Genomic DNA, 25,817 nt, shown 5'->3' with positions numbered 1-25,817 from the left:
AAACCAGTACCTTGTACTTGATCCCAACTAAGATATAATTAATCCTTATTTGAAGCAGAATTAGCCTATTGGGTGTATTTAATAGTTACAATGATTTTTTAGTAGACTTAAGTTATAAATGGAAAGATCCATTACCCAGCAAACCCCAGCTCCCGAGCATTGTAGATAACAGGTTAAATGTAATGTAAATGTAATTAATTTCTCCGGAATATAAAAATTCTATACACAGATAAAGTGTTAGATAAAAGGTATGAGGTCTAGTGGGAGCTAGTAAAATATGTTCACATTTTTTAGCATCAAAATTATAAATTGCTCGTGATATAATCTTGCATTTAAGCATGCTGCAATGATGCAAGTCCCCGAGCAGAGTGCTTCTACCAGTGTGTAACACCTGTTTGGAGTCAGGTGCAGATAGGTGTATGGCCAAAATAGCCAAGGACCGAAAACAATATCCAGACAAAACAAAAATAGCAATGACATAACTGATGCAGTTGAACCGGTGAAGGATGTTTATTAGCTCATGACAAAGTGGCAATGTTTCGGCCCTATACAGGGCCCTTTATCAAGCATTGGCATAGAGCCCTGAATAGGCCCGAAACGTTGCTACTTTGTCATGAGCTAATAAACATCCTTCACCGTTGAATTGAATCAGTAATGCCATTGGTGTTTTTGTTTATTGGTGTTATTGTTTTGAAATGATGCATGTAAGACATCTGAACCATTTGCACAGATATGCAAGTTAAAAAAACTAACAAAAACATTTGTTACAGAGATCATCCTGCTGATAAATACAGTGGATAAGCCATGCCATAAGATTCAAGAGCTGCTGCAGCTGAGAATAAAACGATCTGACGAGTAAGTCACCTTTGTTTCACCGTGTCACCTGTTCTATTCAGCCTTTTCCTATAAGTTGCAATTGTACAGCACCACCGAGAACAGTCATAATGGACGCTTGATAAAAGTTTAAATTACTCCAAGATATATGGTCTTTAGTGCATGAAACCTTTCCTGTCACCCTGATAAGTGAGAAGATCCTACACAGAGATTGTGACATTTAACTTGTTTCTCAATAATAAAACTCTAAAAATAGAAATATAATTTGCAGGTTTATAGCACAAAGCGAGAGACTTTAAGAAATTGGCTGTAAGAATTCAGATGTGAAGACGGCTTCTGCGTATCCCTCACAGACATCCTGCAGTTCTGCCGCTACCTCATCCAGAGCTTCTTTCAGCAGCTCCTCTGCCAAGCTGGAACACAAAAACAAGACGTTATTCCAAGAAATGCTTGGAAACAACCAATTTACAGCAGAACAGCTGGCACCTGATAAATGTATGCATTTTATTACATGACAATTACTTGAAATTATCATAAAAATTGTGTGATATTAAATTATGCTTCTTTCTGGGGATATAGCCCATGTGCCTATGTGATTTAACGTGTCCTACCAAATGTCATGGAGCCATGAGCTTTCAGGTGATGGCTGACTAAGAAATAATATATTATACACAAGATTCCTGAATATCCTAAAAATTATATCCTTATAAATGGCTCTTCGTGATGTCATCAGTTATAAATGGTGCTTGGTGATGTCATTTTTGTCACATGAGTCGCTAAAACTTGTGTATTATAATAAAGTACCCCTTGTTGGAAAATACGAGGATATTAGAAGTAACCTCGGAGTTCCATGACCTGTATAAAAGCTATCGACCTTCAGCCTTCGGCTTTGTGCTTTTATACAATCCTCTGTAACTTAGAAAATCCTTACGGCGACTTAGTGACTTCCGGCGAAGTCACTAAGAAAAAGAGGCTAAAAAATGTACAATGTTTGTTACATGGTGAAGCCTGGCGATGTGTAGTGTATTATCCCACTGCTTTTTACACAGCATAATAAATATGGCCCTTAATGTTTATCTACTGTAACCCAGCTCCAAATGCCTAGGACATTTTCTGAAACATTGTCTTCTTCTGGAAATGTAACATATAGACCTTTACCTCTCTGAGATCTGCCATGGATTGAAGCTGCCCACCTCCTCGTGGGATGTCAGCCGAAGATGCCGTTGAAATTGCTCAGTGTAATCTTTAATGCTTTGCAGCATATTTACTGGGACAGTGATTGGCTTGCATCCTTCCCTCCGTTGTGCTAGGTTAAGAGGAAGACTTTGCAGAAAACCGTTGGTCAGCTCGTCTTTACTGATCTGTAGGGAGCTTAGGAAAGGCAAAAGTTTAGAACATTTCCACTGTATTTATGTCCTGTCATATCAGATCATATGTTGGAGGGCCTGAGATACAGTTGTGTTCAGAATAATAGCAGTCCGACATCACTAACCTGATCAATCACTGTTTTTGCTAGAAATTATATTTCTACATGGCAAATAATTTACTAGTAGGTGTAGTAGAGTAATATAAAACCAACAACCCAACAGTCATGATTCTGTGTAATTGAATCATTGAGGCTTGTTCCAAATAATAATAGTGGTCAAAATAATAATAGCTTGTTCCAAATAGCAGTGAAAAAACTGGTGCCACTTACAGTCCTTGGTGCAACATTTTGTGGACTGATGAAAGCAAGATTGTTCTTTTTGGGTTTAGGGGCCGGAGACAGTTTTTCAGACGACACCCAACCACTGAATTTAAGCCACAGTACAGTGTGAAGCATGATGGCACAAGCATCATGATATGGGGATGTTTCTCATACTATGGTGTTGCGCCTATTTATCACATACCAGGAATCATGGATCAATTTCAATACATCAAAATACTTGAAAAGGTCATGTTGCCTTATGCTGAAGAGGAAATGCCTTTGAAATGGGGGTTTCAACAAGACAACGACCCCAAACACACCAGTAAACCAGCAACATCTTGGTTCCACACCAACAAGATTGACGTTATGGAGTGGCCAGCCCAATCCCTGGGACCTTAATCCAATATAAAACTTGTGGGTTGACATCAAAAATGCTGTTTCTGAGGCAAAACCAAGAAATGCAGAATAATTGTGGAATGTAACAGGTGCCAGAAGGTGGTGGACTCCATGCAACAAAGATGTGCAGCAGCTCTCAGAAAAACTGCTTATACAACTAAATATTAGTAAATCTTGCAACCTTTTTCATTGTATAAAGCAAATCTTTGAGTTTGTAAAGAAATGCAGAAACTGCTATTTTTTGGAACAGTCTAGTATTACCTTTTTCTCACTTTTAAACATTAAAACAAATTTGATACATTTTACTTCATATTTTCATTTGGAATAGAAAGTGCAGTGTTCCCAATGCATTTCTGTGTATGGAAATAAAATCTATTCTAAGGATTTCGAGCTGATTTTTTAGCAGTACCATCAAATAAATGGTGCAGTTACATTATGTATTCAAGGTTGCAAAGGTGTGCTTTTCCCTTACGGAAACACAATGATATCTTGGAAGGCTGACCAATCTTTTCTGTGGCTTCTAGGACCCCTGTCCATTTTGTGTTAATTGGGCTTAACTTCACCATAGCTTTCAGCCAGATAAAAGAGCTGTGATTACGATATGCCTTGAGGGGGCCTTTAACCTTAATTACCTGTCTACATTTAAAAGATTAAGTGCAGGTATTTGATGCAACATTGAAAATGAAAGGGTGTGCAGCAAGGCACGGCCACCAATATTCTATTGCGGCGAACAAATACAGGTATGGGACCTGTTATCCAAAATGCTTGGTACCCGGCGTTTTCTGGATAATGGATCTTTCCATAATTTGGATCTTGAGTCTTAAATCATGGAAACATTAAATAAACCCAATAGGCTGGGTTTGCTTTCAATAAAAATTAATTACATCTTTGTTTGGATCAAGTACAAGGTGTTGTTTTATTATTACAAAGAAAAAAGGAATCATTTTTAAAAATTTTAACTATTTGATTATTATGGAGTCTATGGGAGACGGCCATTCCATAATTCTGAGCTTTCTGGATAACGGACCCATACCTGTACTACAGTTTGACTTATTTGTTACTTACTCTCCTTCAAGAGGCTCTTCTAATAGTATGTCCACTACTGGATCCCTTTGGCCTGCAGGTTTAGTAATTCTGATTGGGTGTGGAGAGAGTGGCCTCTTGTCTATGGCTGCACTCGCTCTCTCTGAAAGAACAAACACATTTGTTAGGGAACTGCATATTACAAAACATGTCTGACACTGAAGAACATTATTAACCTTTTTCTTCCTGGGCCCAGAATTCGGGATCAGCATACACAACCCGACTAAACCTCTGCCGAACTGCTTCTTGATGTTTCTGAAAACAAGATCAAAATCAGAGCAGAAAAATAAAGCATTCAGATACACACATCACTGGAGCGGTTTAGCTGTGTAACCCATTATGGGAATCTTAGCAAATTGGTTTAAATCTATCTATCTATATATATATCTATATATGTTTTCCAATGAGTATCCGCACTCCAAAGCTGTTGTAAATGGCGGGGTGCACGGTAATTGTTTATGTATCAAAAATCTTCAGACCAGCACTCCCTTTAAAAGTTTAGTAATTTTATTGTCATTCTGTAGTATCCGACATTTCGATCCACATTTGGACCTTTTTCCTTGAAATAGGATATATCTATATATATATCTCTATATCTCTATATCTATATCTATATCTCTATATCTCTATCTATCTATCTATATCTCTATCTATCTATATCTCTATCTCTCTATATCTCTATCTCTCTCTCTCTCTCTCTCTCTCTCTCTCTCTCTCTCTCTAGCGTGTATGAAGCTCCCTAAATTCTGTGTAAATATGATGGCTCATGGAAGGCACGTTATTAAAAATGGCAGTAATCTATTTTGGGATAATTATTATTATATTATAGAAAACTATTATATTATATTATAGAAAACTATATTTTTCAAAAACAGGCTTTATTTAAATGCAAAAGCATGCAAACCATTGGTCAGTCGATGGGCACTACAGAATGCACTTTCCACCACTAAATCTAAAAGGATGTTTTCCAATGAAAACATGGCCTTTACTAAAGAGTAGATACAGTGTACCCATATGTTTTAATAAATAATGGTTCCTGTGTTAGTTAAAATCAGTGATTATGCAAATATGTTACATTTCTGGCATTTGAAATTGTGATTTATAGCATAATGCAAGACACGGCTTTGAATACTTACTTCTATTTCTTCCATTCTTTGGATCATGTTATCCAGAGTGGAAGACCCCAGCCCGAATGCATCAGATCCATCCAGACTTCTGTCTGCAACATTACCAGGCAAAGATTCCACCACAGGAGGATTCTACAAATAGGACAATATGAATTTTTACATTCTATTAGGTCTGTGTTATATAATGCAAAAAGGATGGAAAGGCGGCACTCCGGTAATAAGAGAAAAGGAGATTTTGTGTACTCACCGTTAAATCTCTTTCTCTTCAGTCGCTTGGGGGACACAGGGACAGTGGGGTATAGCTGGAACCACTAGGAGGCAGGACACAAAAAAAAATAGAAACTTGACCCCTCCTCCTCCTGCTATACCCCTCCTCTGTAGGCAGAGACACTCAGTTCGTACCAAAGGAGAAACAGGAGGTTATCAATAATCAACAGAAAATCTGATAACTAATTACAAGAAGAACAGTCTGAAGCCAAGAGAAGGCCTCTATTCAGGGAGGGAAGCCCTGTGTCCCCCAAGCGACTGAAGAGAAAGAGATTTAACGGTGAGTACACAAAATCTCCTTTTCTCTAGGTCTGCTTGGGGGACACAGGGACAGTGGGGACGTACCAAAGCTGTCCCCTGAATCTAGGGCGGGAAGTAGAGGCCTACGTGGAACCAGCCACTGCAGCCTGAAGTACCTTCCTGCCATAGTGGGTGTCAGATGCCACAAGGTGCCAAACTGGTAAAATTTGGCAAAAGTATGGATTGAAGTCCACGTTGCAGCCTTGTTCCGCTGAGGCTTATTTTCGAAAAGCCCTCTGGCGGAACGTGCCCTGATTGATCTGGGGGAACCTGACCCTGTGATGAATAGGATCTCTGGATGGCCTGCTGTATCCATCAGGATATGGTGGTCTAAGGACAAGGAGTCCGATAGACGGATGTCCTCGACCCGGTGCAGGTAAAACTTGAGGGCCCTAACGGGGTCGAGGGTGTGCAGTGCTGCTTCCTTCGCATTGGAAAGGGATGGGCAGAAGGTAGGAATCGTAATTTCCTGGTTGAGGTGGAAAGTGGAAACCACCTTGGGAAGAAAAGAGGGAGAAGTATGAAGTACTGCCCTGTCGTTGTGGAAGGTCAACAGAGGAGACCTATAGGATTGGGCAGAGATCTCAGATACTCTCCGTGCTGAGGCAATAGCCAGCAGAAAAAACTGTTTTCCATGTGAGCCACTGAAGTGGAATAGAATCCATGGGTTTAAAGGGAGCGTGTTGCAGGGCACGTAGGACTAGGGTTAAGTCCCAATTTGGCACCGGTGAAAGTACCGGGCGCTTTATGTGGGCCATTCCCTGAAGAAAAATCCTAACATCTGGGAACAAGGCGAGAGGTCTTTGGAACAGGATGGAAGTGCCGAAAACTGAGATTTCAGTGATCCGAGGGACATGTGCAGGGACAGTCCCTCCTGTATAAGGCCAGAAGGAGTGGAGAGGAAAACTTCAGTGAATTGAAACCATTACATTGGCACCACCAATGGAAAGTGAACCAGACCCAATGGTACGTCTTGGCGGAGACCGGTTTGCGGGCTGCACGCATGGTAGAATGACAGTGTCAGAGAAGCCCTTTCGTCTTAGGATCGCAGTTTCAGTAGCCACGCCATCAAATTGAGGGTGGCAGGACAGTGGTGAAGGATTGGACCCTGAGAGAAGGTCCAGGATGAGAGGCCAAGGTTCCTCTACTGAGAGATGTACTAGATCCTAGACCCAGGATCTACGGGGCCATGTTGGAGCGATGAGGATGAGAGTATGAGTTCTCTCTGAAGTTTCTTGATCTTTCTTGGAATGAACGCAAGATGGAAGTCCCAGGGAGAGGTGAGGGCGTCTGCCGCCAGAGGGTCCCTGGACCTTGCAAAGTAGAGAGGAACTTTACGATTGTGATCGACCTCTGGCGTCCCCCATCTTTGAGTGATCTTGTGGAAGATGTTGTCCTTTACAGGCCATTTGCAAGGATCTAGGGATGTCTGCTGAGATAATCTGCTTCCCAGTTTAAGAGACCTGTAATGAAGATGGCTGACAGGCGAGTCGGATTGCCTGTATCTCAAGAAGGTTGATGTGAAGACATTGTTCCGATAGAGACCAGCGACCCTGCGCTGACCGACCCTCTGCACTGCTCCCCAACCGGAGAGGCTTGCATCTGTGGTGAGCAGTCACCATTGTGGATCCCCTAGGGGTCTGCCCCTGGTCAGGTGACTGGTTTGCATCAACCAGAAAAGAGAGACTCGAGTCATGCGGGATAAACGAAATTCCAGAAGGGATTTGTGCCTCCAGGCCGCAAGAATATTCCACTGAAGCTCCCTGAGGTGACGTTGGGTGAAGGGAACTGATTCTATCATCGAAACCATGACTCCCAACACCTTCATGTAGAATCTTGCGGTGTGGGACTTCGAGAGGAGAGACCGCACGAGGGTCCGCAAATGCTGGACCTTGTCACTGGGAGAGTTTGTGTCTGGGTGTTGAACTGCATCCAGAGGAAGACCATGGATTGGCTTGGGGTTAACGAGGACTTGTCCAGGTTGATGAACCAACCAAACTCCTGTAATCGAACCATGGTGAAGTGCAACGCCTGCTGGGCCACTGCAAATTAAGGTGCCTTGATCAGGAGATCGTCCAGATAAGGAGTTATGGAGATCCCCCTGGAAGACACGAGGGGCCGAGTTCAGGCCAAGGGGAAGGTCTGTGAGTTGGAAGTGGCGATTTTGGAAGGCAAATCGCAAGAATCTCTGATGGGGACAGAAAATTGGGGCCGCGATGACAGACCTGAGGGATTCCAACTTGAACCTTCGCGGTCGAATGAAAGTATAGAGTTCCTTGAGGTCCAGGATTGGCCGAACAGATCCATCCTTATTGGGAACTACAAACAAGTTTGAGTAATAGCCTCGGAATCTCTCCTCAGTCGGAAAAGGGATGATGACCTCTGAACGGATAAGCTTGCCGATCGCTTCGTGCAGCGCCTGAGCCTTTTGATGCCCCTGAGGATATCTGGACATAAAGAACCGGCGGGGCGGGAGAGAAGCGAATTCTAGGTGGTAGCCCTGACTCACGACCTGTACCCAGGCGTCTTGCGTCAGATTCTTCCAGGAGTCGGCAAACCTGCAAAGTCTCCCCCCCCCCGACGGCTGAGTCGCTGAAGGGAAGAAGGGGTGAGTAATGCAGACGTGGACTTGCGGGACTGCCAGGATGGCCTGGACCTTCCACTGAAGCGTCCTCTGCAGGTGGTGGAGTGTCGTGAGAGACTTTTTTGAAGACAAGTCCGCAGTTTCATCCAGAGAGATCTGCGAAACGATACCGACAAGTCAAGTCGGCTAAAGTTCTGCTAATCACCTGTAGCGCATCGAGGGAGGCTTCACATAGGTAGTAAGCTCCTTGATTTGCGAGGCCAAATGAGCGAGTTCTTCATGGGGGACCCTTGTGGCAATCGCTCGGCATAAGGCGTCTGACCAAGTTTGGACGGCTCTACTTACCCAAGCCGAGTCTAGAACAGGCCGAAGGGAGGTACCTGAAGCAGAGAAGAGGGAACTTAGAATGCCCTAAAGCTTCTTGTCCATGGAGTACTTGAAGGAGGCTGCATCAGGAACTGGTAAAGCAGTGCCCTTAGATAGTCGAGAGACAGGCGCGTCCACTGAAGGTGGGGAGGTCCACTTTTCCGTTAGTTCCTGTGGAAAAGGATATAGTTTGAGAAAAACTGCGGTTAGCCTGGAAACATCCCTCTGGCTTGAACCATTCCTGTTGTATAATTTGCTCGAGTTGAGCATGAGAGAGGAAAGGAATGTGAGGACCTGCTGACCTGCTGCGGCGCTTAAACAAGGAGGTACTGCAACTAGGTTCAGGCTCCTTTAAGTGAAGGGTCTCCAATACTGAAATGAGGGAATCAATGGCCTCGGAGGAGAGTTTGGGGGGATTCCCCTTACTCTGGGTCGGAACTGTGAGATAGTTCACCATGAGACAGAGCCGGATCCTCCTCGGAGTCAGGCGGCAGGGATGAAGTAGTGATGGACTCCGGCTCACATTCATCCTCGGAAGGAGAGGGGGCTCTACATTTTGGAGGCTTAGGCCGAGGCTTATCTAGCCACGGGACTCCACCAATTTAGGAATGCCGGCGGCAAGCTTAGATGCCCATTCTGGGGGAGGCTGGGGGTCCAGGGGGGTGGAGTCCCGGGGCTGGCCTGATGGGTCCCCATGGGAGGCTTGGCTTACCTGAGGACGGAGTTCTGATGTTTCCGAAACTGCATCAGGTGGCTTGCACGTGGAACACAGAGGGTCCTTGTGACCAGATGCGGCATTTGGCACAAGCTAAATACTGAACCGATGAAGTAGTTGCTGGCCTGGAAAAAAGGTTATCACCTGTACCTTCAGACATGGTGTACACAAGCTGTTCCTGTAAGAGAGGAATTAAGTTAACAATATATATAATGTAGGATATATATATAACTGAAAATGCCTCCCCAGGGTACTGCTGGGAGTAAAGCCTTGGAGGGGAGTAAAGGCTGATAAGGCAGTAATTACAAAGCCTGCTGCCCTGTGGCATTAGATAAAAACCCCACTGTGTCAGAAGTACTGCCCTGTTGTGTTCTTAGTATAAACAGGGGGGGGGCTGCGCTGCAGAGAAGCTGTGAAAGAGTTCTGCCCAGTGTGGTGAGTCTGCTAGTAATGGAACCTCCTCCAGAATCAATGGGAAGTAGCTGCCTGGGCGCACAATGGAGAGTGCGAAGAATGGCCCCTCCCCTAGCAGTGACATATGGTGCAGACGCACACCTTAGAAAAATGGTGCATAAGGCACTGGCGTGCAATTTTTGGGTTGCACACAGGGTGCACGTACAGTAATTGCAAAATCTGCCCCAGCTATTGCCTCCCCAGGTAGAGTGAAAGACAGCCTTGGTGAAGTCTCTTGTAAAATAGTGCTGCGCAACTGGTGTTAAGCCCACAATAACTCTCTTGTGCTGCTGACAGTGAAGACAGTAGGAAACATAAGTGCCATTCCCATTCTGGACAATTTGTAGAGATGATTTGGCAGCTGTGCTCTCAATCTCAGTAAGCCACACCCGCTACAGGTGTAGGAAATTAACCAATTAGTTAGAGTACTGAGAGAAAGCAAGTGAAAAGGCAGACCTTGCTGCTAGGTGCTCTTTATTGCCCACAACATGTTTTAGACCAGAAGCCCTTTATCAAGTGCCTGTGTTGTTTGCTGGAGGCTGATTAACATACTGCCTGGGTCTGAACTAGTGACCTGCAGGTTGCAACAAAGTCTCCTATACTGCTGTGCAAGGCAGATGGATTGTGCAGAGGGGGAGGGGGGCTCAGAGAGTGAATAGGCTGCTATTAAGGATATATGCTTACCTTAAATGAGCCACGGCAGGAGTTCCCAGACTGTAGTGTAGGGATCCTTGGGGCATATAAGGAGGATTGAGCAACAGGATGAACCTGGCTATACCTCAGCCCTGTGTCCCGGCCAGCGCATCCTCTCTCTGTATGTCAGAGGGAGGGAATCAATGCTGGATGGTCAGTGCACAGCACAAGAGACCCCGGTGACATCCTGAAGTAATGGATCAGACTACTCAGTGTAGCCGTCCAGCTCCATATCATGTGAAGGAATTGTAATGAAATAAAAATAAAAGAGCAAAATAAATAGTAAAATACTCCTGAATGCAGGAGACGGTCCTAACCTCCTGAGGACACAACGAAACTGGGTGTCTCTGCCTACAGAGGAGGGGTATAGCAGGAGGAGGAGGGGTCAAGTTTCTATTTTTTTTTGTGTCCTGCCTCCTAGTGGTTCCAGCTATACCCCACTGTCCCTGTGTCCCCCAAGCAGACCTAGAGAAAGGTGGTTTATTGAAACAGGTCACACACCAACATCACCTGACGCGTTTCGGGAGCAACTCCCTTAAACATAGGCTTACAGATACACTTGTGTCACTTCCTTAAATAGGCTATACAACAGTGACCTCTAGAGGAATTACAAAAGAATACAACAATATAAGGAAACTTGTTTTTTTCTCTTCCTTCTTTTTGATGTGTCTAGATGTTAAATTAAACATATAAATACCTGTATAAAAAATACTTTTATTAAACGTTTAAAAACAGTAATACTGATTAAAATAACCACAAATAAATCCAAAGGAAGCATTTGTGGCTTAAGGCTGAGACATGTGCCTGATCTAGTGGATAGTAAATTCTAAAACATTTATATCTGCATATTTGTATGCATGTTTTTATTGTTATTGGGTCTTGCTTCACAACTATCTGTAAAAGTAGGGGTTGCATAAATAAAGGCGTTTTTAATATCTATGATATTTATGAATCTCTGTTTCAATAAATTTGTTATTCCTAATATTTATTATTAATTCATAGATTAAATCAATTATTCTAAATGAGCCTTACTCTTATTAATAGGGATTAAATCTTATTATTTTACATTAAATTAGATTAAGTTAAATTACATTTTTAGGTATGTGCTATGATTAATTCCATAAATCAGAATAGGTACATGATCATGAGATCATGTCTTGTATTCAAGCCTGTTGGTGTTCTGGTATCCAATTCCCTTAAGTTTAAGGGGCGTAAAATATCCCCTCCTCTCAGGGGGCTCTTCACCTGTTCAATGACTTTTACCCCTAGATCTTGTGTACCTCTGGTGGAGCACGACGAAAAGTGTTTTCCTATGGATCACTTATCTTTCTTTTCGATTACCCTAATGTGCTCCCTTATTCTGTCTTTCAGACATCGAATCGACCGACCCACATACTGTTTTGTACAACATTTACATTCCAGTAAATAAACTATCCGTTTGGAATTATAATTGTAAAAACCTTTGCTTTGATAAGTTTGACCTGTAACATTAGATGTGAAGCCGCTACTCCTATTAACAACGTTGCAAGTTTTGCATTTTATATGCCCACATCTAAGGGGCACATTTACTAAGGGTTGAATTTCGAAGTGGTAAAACTTAGAAATTTGGCCATCGAATTGTAGAAATTCGATAGTTTAAGTTTTTTTTTTTGAGTGAACTTAGCTGTTTTCGATCAAATTCAAATCGATCGATCGTTCAAATTGAACGATTTTCAATAAAAACAAAAAACTATACTGGTTATAGGTTCTAGGAGGTCCCCATAGGCCAACATAGCAATTCGACAGGTTTAAGTTGGCAAAGTGTCAAAGTCGAAGTTTTTTAAAGAGACAGTACTTCGATTTTCGAATGATCGAATATTCTAAGTTTTTCAATTTGAATCTAATTTTGGCCTATTCGATGGTCGAAGTACCCAAAAATTCGAAATTCAAAGTTTTTGATTTTGAAAATTCACTTTGAATTCACTTCGACCCTTAGTAAATGGGCCCCCTAAATGTGCCCTTCGAAGAGAGCCAATCACCCCTCTGTTTGGGTGTGGAAGAGGAGACTATGCTGGGTTCCAATTTATTTCTCAGAGTGGGGGCCTTTTTGGATACAAATTTAATGTTGGTAGAGGATAAAATCTCATTCAGTTTCTCATCACCCCCTAAAATCGGGAGATATCTTTTGACTATTTTTCAAATTTGATTATATTCTTCACTATATTCAGTTATGAAACAAATCCTTTCATTTTGATAGGACGGTGTGTCCTTCTTTTGTTTATTTTCATCCATGTGTTTATTTTGTAATACTATTCTGTTCGCTTTATCATAAGAGTTGTTAATAAGTTTTAGAGTAACCCCTTCTGCAGAGTCTTTGAGACAATTCCCTCGACTGTTCACGGAAGGAGCTAATCTGACTGTAATTTCTACGATAGCATACGAATTGACCATATGGAATACTCTGTAAATTGTGTTGTGGGTGATAGCTATTCGCTTTCAATACGGTGTTTCCTGCTGTAAGCTTGCTAAAAAAGCCAAGAATGAATTTTACCCTTATCTCGCTCACCTGTTAGTTTCAAATCCAGAAAATTAATTTCCTCTCTGTGATATTTTAGTGAAAATTTTAGATTAAAACTATTGTCATTCACATAGTTGTGAAATTCTTTAATTAAATTAAGTGGACCTTCCCAAATGAATAGGAGGTCGTCAATAAAACTACCATACCAGATAATGTGACTACGACTGTTTTAAATAAACCAAGTGTGCAAAGTGTTTTGTGAAGAGTGGACAGAGCCGCTATGAGGAGGGTACAGGGAGTACTACAGTTAATTGGTCCTTTAGGGCAAGTTTGTGGGGGAATAGGCAGGGTTTGCAAGGAGCATGGGCAGGGTTTTGGCATATATGTGGAGTGACCAGGATGGGTCAGGAGTGTGCCATTGCAAGGGATATTTTTTCATTAGATCATTTTACTTGCTCAGGGGGCCCAGGAGAGTAGCGGACTAATAACTGGGGCTTCCTGGTGGGGAGGGTTCTGCTCACTTAGCATTATGGGTCCTTGTGAATAAAGGATGTTTAACTGGGACTCGATTACGCCTGTGTGGCCAACTGCTATAATAAAAATACCCCTATACACAAATAACCAGATTAAATCTGTGTGTTGCATTTTGTGGAAGGTATTTCCTTAACAAGCAAAAACAAGTGTACAGGTATCTAAAGTAAGGAAGCTATACCTGTTGAGAGTTTTTTCTTTTTTCATCCAAAGTTGGTAATCGGTTTGCAAGACTTAGCTCCTTCCTAAACCAGAATAACAAAAACATTGCGTTTATTTTTGATTAACTTCAAAAGATAAGAAAGGAATCATAAATGTGATATTATATAGGATGTATAATGTGGATGGAATGCTATGCAACAAATGTGATCCAGGGATTTAGAAAGAAAATCTATCCACTCAAACAGCATATGTCCAATCCATTCCTTTTTCCGAAAATAAAATCATAATCTTGTGCCATATTATCTGTACTGTTGGCCATATACTTCAGAATAAAAACGTGCAGAAAAATAAAATTATAGCCCAGAAACATATATGGGAAAATGACTCACTCGTGTCACATCGTATATGTAATTAGTATTGCCCTCAAGTACTGTATGCCAGCTTTCATGAACTATATTAACATTTTTGTCTTGATTTACACACATTAAAAAGCCTTACTGGGTGATACTATGTACGGTTTAAAAAGTAGTGTCTTTTTGGATTGCTATATCAGGCACTTTTATTTTATGAGATGGTGGGAGTATTTTTGCTTCAGTGATATAAGCACATAAGCAAAATGCATGCTGCAAGCAGAAGTCATGAAAAGTTTCCTGATATCCCAAGGGTACACGGGTCTTACCTGAGGCTTTGCATACGTGAAACTTCTTCTTTGTATAGATTCTGTAACTCCTGCATTCTCTGTGCTGTTACAGAGTCTAGCCATGCAAGCCTGTTAGAAAAGGAGAAAATCAGTTGGCATTGACTGAAGCATTAGAGAGCTGAAATGGTTATAAAAACCACATGCTGACATATTTAATATACAAATTAAAGCACAAAAATAACTATTTCAGGTAATATTTTAAGCTGCTGTACCAATGATCATATACAAACTCAATATAATACCCAGTCTTCTGATACTTTTTATTTCTGTGACACCAAACCCATGTATAGTTCATCAGTCACACACGTACACTGGGCACCAGCGCTGCTGATGGGACAGGTACAGGGACAGTAAAAAAAAATTTAGAAAACAGTGTCAGATATTTACGAGAGCGCAAATTAGATGTTCTTTGTAATACTGCTGTACAAAGAAATATATCCTGGGGCTACTAAACAAGGACTATTGTAGTCAATTCAGGTCGCACTCACTTGTCTGCAACTTGATTCACAAGTGCACTTTTCCCATATGTCCTTCCACACAGATACAACACTTGTTAGGAATTCAGATGGGTAGCACTCCGATTAAAAAATGTCTTCATTTATCAAATGCTGGGCAACAAAGACAGAGCTACGCTTCGAGCCCACCTGGCTCTTTGTCAAGCTAATTAGCTTGTTGAGCTAATGAGCTAAACTCATAGGGGTAAATTCACTAAGCGTGAATTCGCTAGCGTTGGGCATTTTCGTTACTTTGCAAATTCACTAATGGACGCTGGTGTAACTTCGCTAGTGTTACTTCGCATCCTTACGCATGGCGAATTTGTGCAACGGACATAACTACACAAATTCACTAACGCTCCGTTGTTCTGAAAACTACCTTTTACGCTAGACTTCCTTCGCCACCTCAGACCAGGCGAAGCGCAATAGAGTAGATAGGGATTGCTTCAAAAAAAGTTAAAAATTTTTCTAAGTCCCAAAAAACGCTGGCGTTTTTTCTTTATTATGGGTGATAGGCTGAAAACGATCAAAATATTTTTTGGGGCTCGCCTCCTTCCCCCCTACATTTCCTAACTCATGGCAACTTAACTATACAGTGGGCACATGTGTAGGACAAAATAAAAATTTTATTTGATGTTTTGAAGGTTTCCCAGGCTTGTGTAGTGCTGCTACAAATAATTCCATCGAAATTTGAATTTGGCGCCGTATGCAAATTAACCATCGCTAGCGTAACTTCGCTTTGCTTAGCGAATCAACGCTAGCGCAACTTCGCAACCTTACACTACCCCTGAGCGCAACTTCGGATTTTAGTGAATTTGCAGAGCGTTGGCGAAAATACGCCTGGCGAAGCGGGCGCCAGCGCAACTACGATTCTTAGTGAATGTCCCACATAGAACCTGTTAATTCAGTGCTACCACCCATTCAGTTTTTAGAGACTGCAAATTTTAAAAAAAACTCACCTTACTGCTTCTTCATCTACAGCTTTTGGTATCTCAGGTGATGACAACTTGGGTTCCTCAGCTTGTATAGATTTATTTGGTGAGGAAAAATGTATCTGCTTCTGTTGTTTATTCCAGTTAACCCTGTAGCATAATAAAATTTAATTATTAAAATATACATTAATAATTGCAGTTATGTGGTTGTATTTCTTTTTCCACATACTTCCTGCAGGAACTGCCAAGATTCAGTGTTTTTCTTATTGTATATCTTTATAAGCAGAATGCTTTAATGTGTTTTATTTTCATAAGTTTTATAATCTCAACTTTTCAGAATCAGTTGGACTGGCAGTATAGTCATTTACCCACAGGATAACTGCAGTTGTCTCCTCATTTTATAAAAATACGGTATTTGTAGCACGGATCATAAACACAACATAGACCAACACAACCGTTTTTGAAAAGCCTAACAGTATTTGTTTGCGGCCTCCTAATATTTTAAAACTCAAGTTACGAATTTTTAACAAAATGCAAGAAAAACACTTATAAAACTTAAATATATGATTACATCAAAGCAAGTTATAAACCCCTGCTAGAGAATAACTGGTTATTTAGAAAATCAACTAAATCAGATATGAAAATGAGTTACCTTTACCTCTAGCGTAAAGGTAGCATCTCTTCAGAAGGCAAAAACTGAAATGATTCTGATCAGACATCATTAACTGCCTTAAAGCACCCTTTACCTCAATGTGCACCATCTCCTCTAAGTGTGCTCACCTTTTTGGGGAAGCTTGAGGCGAAGTGGGATTTGGGGGCACCCAAGGAGTTTTCTTCTCACGAACAAAAGGACGATTTTCTTTCAGCATAAATGCCATTGTTTTTGCTTGAAAATTTGCTCTCTGTGATGGCTCAGGTCTGCGAACCTTTCGGAATCCCTAAAAGTAAGAAAAAAATTAAAAAAAGAATAAAATTGAATTTATAGAATTATCTTTTAAACCATATCAAATTTGGATAGACAATCCCCAACCCTTGGCTCATAAAACAAAGAATTAACTGAAGAATAGAAATACATATATTTGATGGTAGCATGTGAGCTCATTGTACTGTACTGTTTTTTAAACACAAAAGCTGAGGTGAAAGTACTTTCATGTAGGCTGTGACACTGCAATGTGACAACCCCAAGGCATTAAGCAAACTGGAAACAGTGTGAAGGCATGATTCTCAAAAAACTGGAGTGTGTTTAGCAGGGAAGAAGATGACATGGGGAATGTTATAGCTTTGGGTCTATTTAAATGGGACCCGTCACCCATGCCTAAGGCATAGAGGAGGGCAGGCAATATTTGATTGACAGCTGAGATTTTTAAATGAGTTTGCAACAATTTAAGAATGCTTAAGTAAAAAAAATAAAAAAAAGAATTTGGATTTCTTGCTTAATTTAAAAAGGACTTGTATTATACAGATCTTTATGTCATGGTGAAAGGTCCACTTTAATCATTATTAGCACTATATGTTTTGAGAATTGTCTTAGTGAGCGCTAACATTGCAACGCACATCAAACAACACTGGCCAAGACTTACTACATCAACAATGTTATGAGGCTAAGGGGCAGATTTACTCGTGGGCGAAAATTTGCCAGCAACCGAGTCGCAGCCATCGCTACACTTCGCCAGGCGAAAATTTGCTCAGACAACGCTAATTGAATGGAATGTGGAGTTTCGTTGTGGACGCCGAACGCTGGCGACGTTTCACTAGAGGTACTTTGGCAATGCGAGCAATTGAAAGCGAAGGTGCACTAGCGTTGATTTCTGGCTAGCACAAATTCGCTAGAGGTCTCAGGTTAATTTGCATTTGTATATATATATTGTTATAATACACAAAAGCCATGAATATCCTGTAAATTATATCCTTATAAACGGTGAGTTCTGATGTCATCAGTTATAAACGGTGAGTTGTGATGTAATTTCTGTCACATGACTCACTGAAATTTGTGTATTATAATAAATAAAGTACCCCCAGTTGCAAAATATGAGGATATTAGAAGTTACCTCGGAGTTCCATGACCTGTATAAAAACACTCGGCCTTTGGCCTCGTGTTTTTATATGGTCATGAAACTCCTCGGTAACTTATAATATCCTTATATTTTACAAGAGGGGGTACTTTATTCACTATATAATGCCCTACACATGAGCCCACTGTATAGTTTATGTTCCATATGTTAGAAAATGTATGGGGGAACACGGTTACCCAAAAAAAAATTTAAAGACTTTTGCAGGCAATCAGGAAAAGGAAAATACTCCAGCGTTTTTTGGAGTTTTTCCACTAAAGAATATGATGTAAGTAACAGAAGATTAAGGAAGATCTATACACTCCAATGCACTTTGCCTGGTCTGAGCTGGTGAAGGCAAGTCTGGCGAAAGAGGTAACGTTCACTAAAATCCACATTTCATTGAATTTGCGGAGCAACGACCATTTGCGAATTGTCCAGTGATGACTGCACCCGTTAGTAAATTGCCAATGTCCCTGCAGGCGGTAACGCTAACGAATTGGCGCTAGCGTAAGCCACTTCGCCCTCGAGTAATTCTTCCACTAAGTTCTTTGTTTTTAAAAGGTACAATGTGACCAGTTTCTACACGGACTTTTCCAATGAAAATCCAGTAAAACATGTTGGCATGGGTAGCTCTGTGCTATATGAGGCTTGGGTTTCCATCTCTTCTGAAACAAATATCTGCCTTCCTTCATAGTTACACTTCCTATTAATAACATTGGCATCAAGCATAATATTTACCGGCCAGGCCAGTCAAATACCTGCCAGATGACAAAACTAACTGAGCCACCATATCTGGCAGATACAAGCTTCAGTTTAAGTCTCCTCCAGCTGTTCTCAGGTCTGAAATCATTTTTCATTCTGAACAGATGGGAAGATGAATGAAGAATAGTTGGGAGAAAGCAAGCTTTCTCCTTGAGCTGGTGGTGCAGCTTCAATAGGTGGCTCTCTCTGCATTGCATTATTATTATCACAAGGCAAGTGTACTTGAGATTAATTTACTATAATTTAATTTATTGTACTTACAGGGCATGTAGGCTGAAAGACTTAAAATAACATAACATACAGATAGCACTAACCATTACTAAAAACAAGAAGATAAAATTTAAGTAAATGATGGTATTTGGTCCACAGAAAGTCAAATACAATATAATAGGATTGTGCTGGCTCAGTAGACAGCACACTACATGCAGGTCTAATGGTTCTTCTAAGCCAACTAGCTTATTACATTAATAGTGATATTTCTGTCTTAATGCAGACATAAGAATGTACCTGAGGCCTCTGCGGAAGCAACACTCCTTTGTTCTTCCGTTGATCAATTCCATTCTTGCGCAAGCCTTTCAGGTCACTAGCTTGTATTAAAGCCTCTAGTCCTGATTTAAGTGCAGCTCTCCATTCTGGTGTTGGCTGGTCATCCTTTGGAATGGGTTCTGTTTGGGTGGCTGTGTTTAAAGACTCTGAACAATGATCTATTAATAAAGACAAAATAATATATAAAACAGAAATGAATGTGTTGACAAGATCAGAATTGGTAGACGTTAACCATCATCCATTACAGGTATGGGACCTGTTATGCAGAATGCTTGGGGTTTTCCAGATAATGGATCTTTTCATAATTTGGATTTTCATATCTGAAGTCTACTAAAAAAATCATGTAAACATTAGATAAATCCAATATGCTGATTTTGATTCCAATAAGGATTCAATCTTAGTTTGGATCACGTACAAGGTACTGTTTTATCATTACAGAGAAAAAGGAAGTAATTTTTTAAAAATTGGATTATTTGGATCTATGGGAGATGGCAAATAACATTTTCATCCAAATCACACCAGCCGCAGAAATAGGGAATGAGATTGGAGGAAGCAATGCAGAGTTGAGGACAGGGTGGAAGCGAACAGTTCTTCTTCTAGGCTTAGGGAACTGTTCCAAATCATGAAAAGTCTGCATAAATTGTGTTTGAAATTGTGTTTACTTTTCAAAAATCTTAAGTTATGTTTTGTGGAGTTCCCCTTTAAAGGAGAAGAAAAGTCATCTTGCACTTAGGGGTGCCAAATGTTAGGCACCCCCAAGTGATTGTACTGACTTACCTGAAACCCAGGGCTGGTGCTCATATCAGCAGAAAACTTCAGCGGCCCAGGGTTATACCAAGGAGCACCACGGAGCGATCCTCTTCCGGCTTCTTTTTTCAAATTTCCCGGGGCAGAAGCATACGCAGTAGAACAAAATAGGTGACTTTTTCGTTAAAGTTGGCATTTCACTCTACTGCGCATGCGCATCTGCGCGAAGAAAGAGGAAGACGGAAGAGGATCCCTCCATTGGGCCCGGGGTTTCAGGTAAGTCAATACAATCACTTGGGGGTGCCTAATTTTTGGCACCCCCATGTGTAAGACGACTTCCCTTCTCCTTTAACTTTTGAGTTATGTAACAATTTATTCAGCTGCTATCCAGTTTGAAATTTCAGCAATCCCTAGCAAGTTTGCAAGGGGTCAAATTACCCCAGCAACCATGCACTGATATAAATAAGAGACTGCAATATGAATGAGAGGCCCTGAACAGAAAGATAAGTAATAAAAAGTATCAATAACAATAATTGTGTAGCCTTACAGAGCATTTGTTATTTGCAATGGGGTCAGTGACTCCCATTTGAAAGCTGGAATGTCAGAAGGAGGCATTCAAAAACGATAAAAAAAAAAAAAAAGAAGGCCAATTGAAAAGTTGCTCAGAATTAGCCTTTCTATAACATACTAAAAGTAACATTAAAGATGAGCCACCCCTTTAATACATTGCTGTCTGTATTATGGCAGGCGGTAATGACATGGCTGGCTTGCACCCCCTAATGCTAAGGTTTGCTCCTTGCACAGTGATGTAGAGCGCAACAATACCAGGGCCAGCCTGAATGTGCACTAAGGGGTCTATTCTTGCACTTTACCCCCGTCATGGTACAACTACAGCAGCACCCTTTAAGATAAGCACTTGTTTAATGAATTGAAATTATTAATAAAATAATTATTACTCATGAGGTTTATTGTCACATTAGCTAATGTGTGTTTATGTAGTGGACAGGGCCATAAGGGGTGCTGTTTAACGTGGCTTCCCAAAGGCGTAACATTTTATATGAATAACTCACCATACACTACAATTTGGTCAGACAGTCGAGCAGTTTTCAATCGAATTATTTATTCACACAGGGTCATTTGATGGTAGTTTTAACAGGCTGTGCTATTAGACCACCAATAGGATCTCTGGTGCCTGTAAAAGGGTCTATTTAAAAAAAGGGGAGAAGCCTGTGATTCATTTTTTGGTTCCTGAGCCAAATGAGTCGGCCAGCCAGCCAGCCATCAAATGAAGTGCTGCTGCTGTTATCTATAACACAGCTCTAAATGATATGCTTGTTTTGCACTGAAAAAAAAAATAAAAAAAAAAATAGCATGGTTTGGAAATACGGCTTACAAAAAATGGTAGCAGGCCTGATTCTAAGTGCAGTTGTGACTACATGTTAAAAATTGTAGGCATCTAAATGGCAAATACTCTATGAGGAACAAACTCACCCAAAACAAGCTGTCTCCTTACAGGTGGTTGCTTCTGTTCACATGTATCTCGCTTTTGGATTACTGGAGGGGGGTATTTTTTTCTCTCTCTCCTGGGAGACAAATTCGGTTCACAGGCAGATTCCTTTTTGGTGGCTGGAGATCTGCTTGAAGCTCGGTTTGGTGACACTTTACGTGCATGTGAAGACATTTTTTCTTCAAGAAAGATGTTAACATCCTAAAGAAAAGTTAGTTTATGTTTTTATAGTGTGCTGTATTATCAGAGTGGTATTAGGTGATATATTATTTGGAAAACCAAATAGCCAGTTCAACCGGGAGATTTCGTTTGGCCTCTTTTGTACTAAATATAAAAGGAAAGCAATGGAGCGTGGGAGACCAAGAATATTTTAAGCACCATTAATAAAGTATGCATTGACATTTTCCTATCATATAGATTTGGTGAAACCTAGGTTTGTAGTTCGTCTTAATGTAGCTAGTATAACCAATACACTAATCAGCACAGCACTAATTTCATTTTAGAATTTGAACCTTCAAAAATAATGCAGCATTAGAAGTATCACAAATTACAATGCATATGTTATCTGTCCCATGCACACAGGTCACCCCGAGCTCTAGGATGTTTTAGCTAGCGAAGACCAGTAATTGTCTGCTGTATCATGCAGAACTAATGTGCACTAATTATACTGTATATGACATTAGCCTTGTAAGGATGAAGGCAAGAGAAAATTCCAAGAAATAATGTTTAGTCTTCAATTTCTGGATGTCATAAACTTGACTCGACCGTTGTTAAAGTAGAAATATACACTGAACATTAAATAGGGGTTATTTACCATTTATTTTTGTGTACTCTTATGACTATAACACAAAGGGTGTTTTGATGATGGATACCTTTTTTGTTGAAGTCATGTGTTTAAATAATATACATTTTAAATTCTGTGCTTATTTTGTTTCAACACATTTGCACTAAAATAAAGCGTGTTGGAACTGCTACATGACTTCTGCTGACACAAGCTTTACCCATAGAATACAAAGGGATATGGAGCATCTCAGTTTTAAATTGCAGATAAGGATTGTTCCTTGTACACTTCTTGGTTTACTGCATAATAAGATAAACCAAACATATATATATGGATATATATTGCCTTTAATACTAAACAGGGATAAGAGTAGGAGATGGGAAATAAAGAGGCCTATGGTACAGAAACAAATAGTTTTACAATTTATAACAACACTTATTTCCTTTTTTCACACTTATAAAGGACCCTTAGATACAGTTAAAACATATATTCCTTTTAAATCACTAAAGACAAAGCTTTTCTTACCTCAACTTTTTGGAGAATGGATATGATCAAATCTGAAGATGCATGATCATGCCCAGTTTCAAATTTTGCAGTGCAGAGGGACAGCTGTCGTATGAGGTGACCCAGGTCCTTGTAAAGAACAGGAAGCTGTTGTTCACCTTTTTCATTTAGCTGGGCAACAAACATTTGCAGGGCCCGAATGGCTCCTCGGTGGGCTGCTGCCAACCTGGACATAGTTCGAGACTAACAAAATATTTAACACATTACTATATATTTTTAAAATCTAGTTTCTGTCAAAATGAAGATGCCACCAACCTACAATTACTGGTGGTTTATGGCCTGTTAAGTCATAAAGCATAAAGAAACAGAGATTTATTTTACCTCTTCTCTTACCTTTTTTGTGTGTCTTAGTTTCTGAGGACTGAGCTGTTCCAATTCATCTTTGATTTCTTTTACCTGTGTTTTTTTAAAAAAGAAACACTATAGTAATGCACTGAATGATGACTAAGAGCATCTATATCTTTAAGAATGCATTTCTTGGAAGGTCAGGGCATGAGCTACGCAAAACAACACTAAACATATTTAAGGGATAATTACCTTTTTTAATAATCCCATTTTGTTTTCACATTTAGTTTGAATGGTGCAGTGTTATTGTGTGCCACTGTGTTTATTTAGATATTTAAAAAATGTTGTGGCTTATCATTTTGTACCACATGCCCATGCTAAAGTCAGTACTGTCACTGTAAATTAACCTTTGGGACTAAAGGATAATTAATCTTGTAACCTTATAAGAATATAATTAAACAACATAATGACCTTTTTTTTTCAATAAAAAAAAATTTACACTACTTTATACAATATAACTGTTTTGACTGGAATATTTTTTTATTTTAAATACTTCTACTCGTAATAAGTAGAGGCAAGTGTGGCATGATCCTTTTACTAATGTAACGTTAGAAAGGTGCTGTGTGTAACCCCACTATAGACGCTAACACTGGAAACCACACCAATGAAAGACTCCACCAAATATTTAAAAGAGAAGTATTTAAGATAAAAAAAGATTCCAGTTAAAACAGTTAGGTTGTGTAAAGTATGGTAATTTTTAAAATGTATGGATTACATGAAAACCCATGAGAATGAGCTATTCTTACCAACTTTTTCATTGGTCTACATTTATTGACAAACTTGCAATCTGGGCAGGTAAGTGGCAGTTCAATGTTGATAAATGTAAAGTCATGCACCTGCGCTGTCAAAATATCCAAGCCACTTATACCCTTAATGGGACTGCACTAGGCAAATCCATAATGGAAAAGGACATTGGAGTCCTTGTAGATAATAAACTTGGCTACAGCAAGCAATGCCAGTCAGCAGCATCAAGGGCAAATAAGGTCTTGAGCTGTATTAAAAAAACAGATTCACGGGAGGAGTTGGTTATTATTCCACTGTACAGAGCACTGGTAAGTCCCCATCTAGAATATGTCCTACAGTTTTGGTCTTCAGTGCTCAAACAGGACATTATTGAATCAGAGAGGGTACAGAGAAGGGCAAATAAGCAACATATAAGGTAATCTTAGCAATGAGAAAAAACTGGCCACGCTGGAGAAGAGGCGCTTAAGGGGTGATATGATAACTATGTATAAATATATAAAGGGATCATATAATAATCTCTCTAATGCTTTATTTACCAGTAGGTCTTTCCAGCTGACGCAAGGTCACCCATTCAGATAAGAAGAAACGAGTTTCCGCCTAAATATTTGAAAGGGTTTTTTTTACAGTGAGAACTATGAAGATGTGGAACTCTCTCCATGAATCAGTGGTACAGGCTGATACATTAGATAGCTTTAAGAAGGGGTTGGATGGCTTTTTAGCAGGTGAGGGAATACAGGGTTATGGAAGATAGCTCAAAGTACAAGTTGATCCAGGGACTGGTCAGATTGCTATCAGGAAGGAATTTTTCCCCCTCTGATGCAAACTGGAGAGGCTTCAAATTGGGTTTTTGCATTCCTCTGGATCAACTAGCAGTTAGGCAGGTTAAAATAGAGTTGAATGGTTGAACTTGATGGACGTGCATCTTTTTTTCTTAACCTATAATTATTTGCCTTATACCTTTATCTGTCTTTCATCAACTAGTCTCTTAATCAAACCACTGGCTGGTTGCAGAGTAATTTAGACCCTACTGATGAAATCCCAAACTGTAGAGCTACTGAACAAAATGCTAAATAATGTAAATATTACAAAAACTGAAAAAAAACACCAGAAAGGGTGAACATAGGTTTTACCACAAGATGGCACATGCTACAAATCCGTAACAATTTTTTTTCAGTATACAACAGAACAATTGTCAAATTAATTTTTCAGAACATTAATATTAATTCAAATTCTTATAAAGCCTCTAAATAAAGCCCATTTTAGCTAATTATTTTCCATTTGTGAATTCATGCTCTCCAAAAATGTATTCTTTAAGTTATTATTCTCCTCAAATCACAAAGTAAAACATCCCACATGCTGCTGGATGGATCCCAGCTGGTCTCACCTGCTGCTGTAAAACATAAAGCATCCTAGCTGAGCGTGTGGCTCTTTCCTGTTGGCGGATCCGACCTCTAGCTTCTTCATCAGCATCCAACACATCCCCTGAGCGCTCTAAAACACAAACATTTATTCATGTACATGTTGCTATTGTCCCTATTATCTTACTGCAGTAAGAAAACCTTTTTTTTTTCTTCTTTTCATAGTCATAACTGGATGACATTAAGAGGCAGATTTGGTGGAATTGAAAATTCGAATTTGAGGTCCAGAGATCAATTTTGAGATGTTTACAGTCTTCCTGACATTCAATTTTTTTTTGGAGAAAGAAAACTCTAATTGAGTTTGATCTAATTCGATTCCAATTTTCGGGTCGTTTAAATTTGTCTGCATTAAAAGTGTAACACTTCCATACATATTTTACACCTGTGTCCACAAAAATGTTGTGTCATGAAAAAACTCTCAGCAGCAGTAAAGCTGGTGCAAAGCACCTATCTTTGCACATCAAGCTGTGTGGGTGCAGCCCATTCTGTGGTATACAGTGAACCCACACAGACTGCTTTTAATGTATATGG

At 40.1% G+C, this 25,817-nt stretch overlaps 1 protein-coding gene across 2 annotated transcripts in view; it reads right to left on the bottom strand.

Annotated features, from left to right (window-relative positions):
* Positions 1-298: 298 nt before the first annotated feature.
* kiaa0753.S (KIAA0753 S homeolog) overlaps positions 299-25,817 on the bottom strand; it is a 31,948-nt gene continuing 6,429 nt past the window's right edge. For both annotated transcript variants that reach the window (XM_018249140.2, XM_041583702.1), the window contains exons 4-17: positions 25,253-25,359; positions 23,113-23,175; positions 22,741-22,962; positions 21,419-21,635; positions 19,142-19,338; positions 16,602-16,759; positions 15,849-15,971; positions 14,375-14,464; positions 13,715-13,778; positions 5,137-5,259; positions 4,177-4,255; positions 3,983-4,103; positions 1,993-2,205; positions 299-1,247 (exon numbers count right to left, since the gene is read on the bottom strand). In XM_018249140.2, the coding sequence (XP_018104629.1) occupies positions 1,130-1,247; positions 1,993-2,205; positions 3,983-4,103; positions 4,177-4,255; positions 5,137-5,259; positions 13,715-13,778; positions 14,375-14,464; positions 15,849-15,971; positions 16,602-16,759; positions 19,142-19,338; positions 21,419-21,635; positions 22,741-22,962; positions 23,113-23,175; positions 25,253-25,359 (1,895 nt within the window). In that variant the 3' untranslated portion in view covers positions 299-1,129. The remainder of the gene's footprint in view (positions 1,248-1,992; positions 2,206-3,982; positions 4,104-4,176; positions 4,256-5,136; positions 5,260-13,714; positions 13,779-14,374; positions 14,465-15,848; positions 15,972-16,601; positions 16,760-19,141; positions 19,339-21,418; positions 21,636-22,740; positions 22,963-23,112; positions 23,176-25,252; positions 25,360-25,817) is intronic.

This window comes from Xenopus laevis, chromosome 2S (assembly GCF_017654675.1).
Source record: "Xenopus laevis strain J_2021 chromosome 2S, Xenopus_laevis_v10.1, whole genome shotgun sequence".
NCBI lineage: Eukaryota > Metazoa > Chordata > Amphibia > Anura > Pipidae > Xenopus > Xenopus laevis.
Note: the sequence above shows the minus strand (reverse complement) of the source record. Positions and strands in the feature narration are given on the sequence as shown.